The following is an 8,950-nucleotide window of genomic DNA, read 5'->3' as shown; positions in this document are numbered from 1 at the left end:
TCTTGTAGATGGGCATCACATTGGCTAGCACGTTCTGTAAATGTGGAAGAAATCTTACTTCAAAAATACAAGTTGACTTTTTAAATTGTGCATTGGAAGTTTTAAGTCAAGCTGGTTTTATATTTAGCATTTCTTTTTTCCCCAAAAACCCTAGCTTCTGAGGGCTACAAAACACAAGCATATCTCAGTTTCCATTAAAATTAATCAAGCAAAATATAAAGACATTTTTATTTCAAGAATGTGAAATAAAGCTTGACATCATATGACCAAAGACTACCCTAAAATTAAAAAGTAAGGCTACAAAGAAAGAAGAATGAACCAAAGCTCATGCTTTCTGCATGCTAAAGAGTGGCTGTGATGAAGTAAACAGCCTAGATTGTGGAATAATTTAATATATTTGTTAAATCTTTTTCTAAAATGATTATTATAATTAGGACATTCCAAAGAGTTAAAAATATTCTGGAATCATCGTACTTTCATTTAGAAATCCCTGGTTTTATTAGAAAATTTTGTAGTTTTCAGGTTTAGAGACGTATGAATAAATAAGTAATAGTGGCTCATGAGTTTCCATTTTTCAATGAAAATTTCCTATATTTTGTTGGATAAACATCTTCATGCTGAAAATTTCTATATCCTATTCAGTATTGCTAGTATGTTTGATGGTATGCAGAGCACAGACAATATCCACTTTTCACAGTGCAATTGGTCAAAATCTGGCTAGCTCCTTGATCTCTTCATTTTATTTATTTAGGATGCTGGGATTTTGGAAAGACAGAAAACATTTTACTGAAGATCTGTGCACCCTGAACTAAGGGATGACCAAAGATCCTCAGAACTGCTTTGTATGAATAGTACACCACTAAGACTATGTGAACAATGCTTCTACTTCTACCTCAGTGGACATCACAACATTTCCAGAGTGTAAAGAGATCAGCCTGTCTTTTGTCTTAAAAGACAAGAAGGTAAATAATGCAAGTTCCTGAGCAAAGAGATAAAGCTTCATCTAGGAAGGTATATTGGGACAGCTGCTTTTAAGGACTTAATAACAAAGCCATTGTTATTAAGATACAACAACATGGTGGTCTTTTCTGCCGTCAGTATTGCAGATAGGTGATAGAGGCTTCCACTTCTCTCCTTTTCCTATTCTCCACCGTCTTACTACTAGCCTCAACTGAATATAATGCACAACCAGTTTTTCTACTACAGCACAGTATTTTTCATGTAACAGCTACCTATTCAGCATAATTATCCAGTGCCTTGTAGTTCCCATCCTTCATCAATATCTTTACATATTCTTGCAGCAGAGCTTAAGATTGGAATGAAATGAATATGAATGGGAGGGTGCTTGTGCATGTATGTGTGTGCACATGCAAAACATGGGCTAAAGGAAAGGTATGCACTAACTGACACACAATGCCATATGTGTGGTTTCATTCAAATACAATTAGGGAACAAATTGCCATAACAATGTTAAGAAAATGCCACCAAACATTCCTAGATAAGGAAAATAAGGGAACTACGTAAGACATATGGTGGTGTTAAACAAAATAATAAAGCAAATAATAAAGAAAAGTAGTATCCACTCCTAAGAGTTACATAATGCAAGTTCAAAATCACTTTGTCACTGTGAATCAAGAAGACAACAAGGGAGGTGATGATGATTAGATAACTGGCATGATTTCTCCAGAAATAATTTCATAGAAACAATTCTAGTTAGACCATTGTGGTGTATGTCTTGCTGCATACACATGATTTTGAGTATGAGCAAATGAAATCTATGAGTTTGAGCTTGAGTGGGTAAAATAAGCTTGCCTGGAGATTTTGTAAATATCTATCACCTTTTCTTACCATATAATTCTGCAATGATTTTTGTAACAAGAATTTCCTACATGATCATATTGGGAGACACCTCATGCTCCTGGATTACGCCCAGCATGAGCTACTTAAGACCACATATCTTACCATGAATTACATTTAGTGCTGTAACTACTTCTGGAAGTGATAGTAAAATCATTTCAGATTAAAGTGATATCTGTGTTTGAAGTTAAAGTTTCAAGTTGCGTTTTCCATATCCCAGTTAGGTCCAAGGTCACAAAATATGCTTAGTACACTATACCAAACTGTTCATTCAATTGGATTTTTTGGGGATAATAGCTCTCAAGATGTCTTGCTTGATATGCTGTTGTTCCACCTATGAGTTTCATGAAATTACACATCTTAGATATTTCACTTTAGGGTAATATGGGATGCTAGTGACATCAGTCAAATAAAAATTAATTTCAAAGAAACGTACTTTTTCATATGCATATTCATACATTCTTTTACCATCAGCACAGCCCTTTCTGGTCACTATGCCACTGCTTTCAAATACTTCTGAGCTTTCACAGGATTGTTAGGATCAACAGATGCTGAAGGAAAATACTTAAATCAACTTACAGGCAAACCATTACGATCACATTAATTCTTCACAGGGAGAGGAAATAAACACCAAACTGAACTTAATCATAAGCTCTCTTAAAAGCTCTCTCTTTACTTACTTGTAAGTAAAATGATATAATAATAAAAAGAAACAGCAAAATTTGAAATTTAAGCTTTTAGTGCTTTTCTTCAGCTTGTGGGATAAGAACTCAAGATAGTTAAGAAAAGTCTGGTTTACTTTATTATTACTTTTTTCAAAAAGATAACATTTTCTAGGTAAATATTATTTCATGTTGACTGATACCTAACTTCAGTGACATCAACTGGATATCTAGCAAACTTTTATTTTTCACAGCAGAGACGAAAGTTGTATTAGAATTCCAACTTTTCCATGTAAGGAAAAGTACGGCTTTATGAACTAGAAACATTAAGTACTCATGTTCATTTCACACTTTACCTCTGTTTCTGCTGCATGGGCTGTTGTCTCATAGCCATATATTGCATGTCTTCTTGTAGTCGATTAAGAGGAGAGTCTGGCTTGACACGAATCCCATAGTAATGATATTTTGAGTTCCCCCTTTATGGAAGAGCAAGAATTAAAAGAAAAGTAACACTAGTTTTATACATCTACATTATATTTACTTTACAATTTACATTGACTGGAAAGCAATACCCACAAATCAGGCCTGACTCTCCTGTCATACCTGTTGCACGTGGGTGTCATTTTACCACCTTTGGGAAATTAGTTCACTCTGTTAAACAAAATATTATCCAGCATTTTAACTTCTAATCCACTTGAGTAAGAAAAATACAATGCAAATAAATACAACTTCTCCAGTTATGGAGAAACACAATTCTTAGTAATTTCCAAACAACAAGCTACATATTATTTGTACTGATAAAAATCTGCAGTGTATTTATCAAAATGTAAACACATGAACAGTCAAAACCGGGAGAAGTAAAAGGATAATAACATCTGGAAAAGCACAGAAGCGTTTAATATTAATTGACAGAACTGACAAAAAACCACAGTAATATTTAAATACAGGTTTTATTTATTTTGACTAGTAGACAAGTTTCATACTCATAATTATTAATGGCATTTTCTATTATAGTTCAGGATTTCATTAACACAAACCTAGTTCCAAGTCTCCTGGTCCGTAATCCCATGAAGATTGATCGTATGAGTTTTCCAAAGGAGGCAGCATTGACTGGATCCAACTTGTGTTCCTGACAATGTCGTAAGTAATGGTTGTAAAGCGTGCTTCTTGGAAGGCTCACTCCTTCTGCAGTTTCATAGTTGTCTAAAAGCCATTGAAGCTATATCACATGCAAAACAGAAAAAAAAATCATTATTACTTTATTAAAAATATCTTAGCCATACAACATTCACTAACTTATGACAATTTTGAAACCACTCTTCAGGTCTATTAAACAATTACTTCCTTCTTCAGAGATTCCTTAATTGCTAGCAATAGCATAGTGCTTTAGGATCTTCAGCATTACCAGGAAATAGCAGAACTCATTGCACTTGTGACCTCAGATAAGCGTCCACTTCTTAAAATATTTTTGATTCAGTACCACACACCAATACTTGATAAAGGTATCTATGCTTTGGAGACAAACTGTTAGTACCACAAAAAATAAAATCATCATTAATGTAATTCACATAAATTGCAGAAAACAAACTCCTTGGACTAACAATAGTTAGTTAATATATTTGTAAACCTGGAATATTATACTGCTTTTCTTTGCCTGATGTTAAAAAACATTGCAACACTTAACTGAATATGACATTTTTTATTCTCAGGTACCTGTAAGAAAAAAGCTATTGCATATAAGTCAAAGAGGAACCTAGATAACATTGAAAATAACTGGTACATCTATAAAGCATTAGGATTACAATCCCTTTCAGTTGTAGCCTGTCTGCCTTTGACTTCCAGGAGGAACAGAATGAGATCCTTGGAAAAATACTAATCTTTTCATGTAATTGTGGTATGTAATTTTAGACACACACAAGAAAAGACTTTTTATGTAACATCCAAGTAGTGCACACTCATGAAATACTTCTAGCTGTCACTAATGTACAAAATAATAAAAAGGACAATTTAACACTTCTAGATTTAACACTATAGGAGAATGACAAAACAGATCAAAAATAATATAGATTGAGGATGCATTTAAATGCCACTGGTTTACTTTTTTGATATGCTAACATTTTCCTTATCTTTCCCCAGTACTTGCTATGGTTTCAGTTTCCTGAGATTTTCCTTTAGATGCTTGAATGATTCACAAATTTGATTTTCTGTTTAAATTTTATTTCTCTGTTTTCCCAAGTATTTATACGAAAATAGGACAGTGTGAATATTCAAGCTTGCTAGGATCAGAGATCTTACCAAAACTCTGGATTCAATTTGATTATCCAGTGAAAATGCAAACTGAGGACATTATGTCTTCAAGACTTGCTACAAATTTTTACTCTGATGAGCTAGACAGTCACACAGATTTGTAATAATTTTCAATTTAGTCCAGCAAAGCAGTAACTAATATAACCAAAACACAAATTATTAAGCAACAATAGAAGATATATATGGTCTATGGGTTATTTATTCCTTTGCAGAATTATTGTCTGTTAGAGCAGTGCACAAATTCTGTTCCATTAATGTTCAGTGTAACTTATCATGCAAAGAACATGAATATTTTAGTGTGCAATAGCCATGAAATGTTTCAGTCCTGACTTTTATTGCAAAACTGTTACGCACTAAAGTACAAATGATAAAAATATATTGAATTTATAGCTGTTTTAGTCACAATGAGAAATTCACCAATACAAATACAAAAACATTACCAGAAAACTTATTCTAGACCATTCAAACTATTTGCTTTTTATTGAAAACATGCCCATAACTTTTCCATGTTTCTTGAACATATACTTTAGAAAAATATACAAAAGATGTATATGCTTCTAAGACAAAAAAATTTTAGCTATGTTTGCAGGTAATTTTGCATTTCAAATAGACGAAACGAAAAAGTATATTTCATTATCTTTATATCAGTTATCCTATTATTTTAAAAGTCTTAACATTCACAAGTGCTTCCAAATTGAGCATCTGTGATTTTGAAATAAAGCTGAAGAAAATGTGTAATTGTAAACATTAACTTTTACCTGAATGTATTAAACTTATTTCACTAATGACCTGCCATAAGCCTGTCTGGGCTTAGAAATAAAGGTAATTATATCTTTCAACCGTTGCATTTTATCTCTATTTAAAATCCATTATTACATCTATATTTACATTATATACATTTATATAACATTTTTCATGTATTATTAAAACTATAATTTAATCAGTACAGATGCAGAATGTGAAGTATTTCTGTTTTCCCCAAAGGCAAAAACTTTGTCAATTCCAAGAGACTGACAAACAAGAAATAATTATTTTCCAATTAAGTTCTGTATGTAGCATTAAATATATTTTCCTCCAGATGGCTTCTAACCTATTATGAATCACTTTAAGTACACTTCATTAATGATATGAATTTCTAACAGATGTTATTTCACCCATAACTTGCATCATTCAGCACCAAAGAAAAGAAAACAAAAGATAAGAATTTTTGATCCTGGGTGGAGTTACTCAGTAGCAAAGGCTCGAAGTCGTTACTTGCTAGATTATAGCCTGGAAGAAAAAGTGCAGTTAATACATGATTTTAGAAGGAAAATTATCTCCAAACGTTATAATAGTATTGTAAAAACCATTAAAAAAACATTTTTCTACCAAGATGAGCTTTTCAGGTTTGAATCCTGGCTTTTTAATTTGTAGTACTGACCATACTGTATGGGTAATATGGGTAAAGGTATGAAATATTTACAGAGTCAGACCTGTTAAATTGACTGTGACTCCAATTCCGCTGAAATGTTTATAAAACATTCAACTATCAATTAATTAAATAAGTCAATCTCATAGACAAATAAATCAGGAAAGAAAAGAAAACAGAGGAGAAATTACAAATTCCTTAAAATAAGCACATATGAATTTAGGCAAAAAAAAAAAAAATCCTAGAAAACCTGATAGAGGTATCACAGGGCAAAAATCCCAATCTCAAAATGAGTATTTTCCCACTAAATTAATCTATCATCTGCAAAGTGCAAGTTAATTAAACACACAATTTAGAATTCTATTTTAAAACCTATTAAACCAAATTATTTAAATAAATGCCAAACCAAAGCATAAGAAGTCAAAATTAAGAACAGTTTAAATATACATGACTAAACCTTTATTTAAACTTCCTCCATGCTGTCCTTACTTGAGTTTAGAGACAAAAAGCATTGCTTTTAAAATACGCAAAACATTTAATAAGTTTGATCTAGATTGTTAACTTCTTCCAAAATGACAAAGGTTAGGAAAGACTAACCACAAAAATATGTACTGTGATCTTTCCCCACCCCCCACCCCCCCAGAGTCAAAGATATATCCCTATCAGCATAATTTTGATAAAGCCTTCACAATCAAGGAAGAAATATCATGGTAAGGCTTTACAGTTGGATGTGAATCTCATTATTAGGAACACATTGCAAACAGCACATAGCACCAGGAATGGCTGGAAAACAGCAGCATATCTTGTAATTCTTCTTGGTTTTATACCAAGACTCTGGACTGCATAATAGGATCAAACACAAACTTATCAACAGTCCAAGTATTTCAAGCCTCCATAAAAATTTCTGAAACTTTGCCCCCAAAAGTTATGGTCCCTTAAAAAATTACATTTAAACAATAATTTTTTATTAACTGTGTAATACTATCTTTTTTCATTTAAGTAATAATTTTGATGCTGTCTTATCTTCAAAGCAATTATTTTGCAAATATCCAAGGTGGAATCTAGAAGTCCTTCTGTGTAACATTTGGTATAGCTTTTTGTAATATGATTTTTCTCTTTCAATTTTGGCATTTTCTGAAGAAAAAAAAAGTTTGCTTAAAATTTCCACAAAACAATTCTAGTTTTGACTTTGACATAACCAGAGTCATACAGAAAAAATCCAAAATCCAAACACAAACCTGCTAAAACATATATTTTTAATTTGACTTCTGAGGGACAGCCTCTACCACCACATTCTTACAATAAGACCACAAACCAAATTTAAATTTCTTCTGTAAAACAATAAAGGAATTTGAATTTATATAATTAGTAAAGCTGAGAAGGAAAAGAGGTAAGATGAATACAAACTAACCAACATGGCAAAAATACAAACCCACAAATACCAACAGAACAAAAACATTTCAAGAAAGACTATCAACTTACAAAGCAATATTATTATTTATACAATCAGTTCAAAATTAACTTTGGGTCTTTTTTCTTTATTTTAATGTTACATAAAATGGATTTCTCACTATATTTTGAGATCATATTTTTACCCAAATATCTTTTAACTTTGTACAGGGAAAGTTCTTAACTCTAAGATTTGCAGAGTAAGAACAAAGCAAAAGGCTACTGAATAAGACATTTTTGTGTACTTCAAATTAAGATAATGCTTTCATTTTTTTTCCAGGTCATCATAAGGATCTTTAGAATTCCTAAGTAAGTAACTTCATAATAAACTCTCTATTCAGAATAAATGAAGAAACACCTAAAAATAATCTAAACATATTATTTAGGTATGCTGTTTGTTTCTTCTCTTCCTCTTCACATGCCCTGAAATTAATACAGGGTACACAGACTTAGCTTTACAGACAACTTTATTTAAAATATCAAAAGCTAGCTAATTTAGAATTATTTGAATGTTATCTTGACATTTACCCTATAATCCGCAAAACAGTCAAATGTGTTAACTTGTCTTAACACAGGTGTAGAGCATAGGAAACAGGTAACACTCTGCAAATTACCATAAAGACATTTAATCTGACAAAATAAAGCCATGGGAGATGTAGTAGAAGATTACAAGCAACTAAGATGAGAAGATTAAGAGCAAAAAGTAGTAATAAAATAAAACAAACATTTAGAGGCAGGCTAAGCATGCAGAACAAGCAAGAGAGAGTGTATGTGAAGAAGAGACAACTTACATGGCTGTTGAGAAGAGAGCTTCTGTGAGTGGACAGACCATCAGACTTTTGCAGTGTCTCAATCGCCATTTCAATCTGATAATAGATGTCATTAAAAAAAGGACTCAAGACGAGATAGTAAAAAAGGCTGATCAGAGAAGTTTTGACAGATTGCTTACAGATCAATAGAAATGCTTGCTTTACTCCTGGCTGGGGCATATGTTCTACTAAAAGGCCTCATTTCAGAGTCCCAGTGAACCCAAAGCTCCCCAATGAGGTCAGAAAGGCATTTTGCTTGCATAAATACTGCAGGACCACAGCCCCAAAGTCCATTTTACCTTCCAACCTGCTCAGGAAAGTAAATGAGTAGATTACTCATGAGCTGCACTGAAACAACAAAAAAATTATCTGATTGAACAAAGATATCATTAATAAAATAAAAAAATAAATAAATCCCTGACCAGAATTTTAAGAAAGGCCTCCATATGTTTTCCCTT

The 8,950-nt window shown here is 32.3% G+C and overlaps 1 protein-coding gene across 1 annotated transcript; it reads right to left on the bottom strand.

The window, feature by feature from the left end:
• Window positions 1–2,875: 2,875 nt before the first annotated feature.
• Window positions 2,876–8,549, bottom strand: LOC104165090 (transcription factor RFX3-like; the record flags this gene model as incomplete). Its single annotated transcript, XM_009704635.1, has 3 exons — window positions 2,876–2,995; window positions 3,557–3,738; window positions 8,475–8,549. Coding segments are annotated over 3 exons (377 nt in total), but the record flags the coding sequence as incomplete, so codon positions are not given.
• Window positions 8,550–8,950: the final 401 nt, after the last annotated feature.

This window comes from Cariama cristata, unplaced genomic scaffold, assembly GCF_000690535.1.
Source record: "Cariama cristata isolate BGI_N322 unplaced genomic scaffold, ASM69053v1 scaffold46237, whole genome shotgun sequence".
Taxonomy (NCBI): domain Eukaryota; kingdom Metazoa; phylum Chordata; class Aves; order Cariamiformes; family Cariamidae; genus Cariama; species Cariama cristata.
The sequence above is the reverse complement of the archived record's forward strand: the minus strand, read 5'-3'. Positions and strand labels throughout refer to the sequence as shown.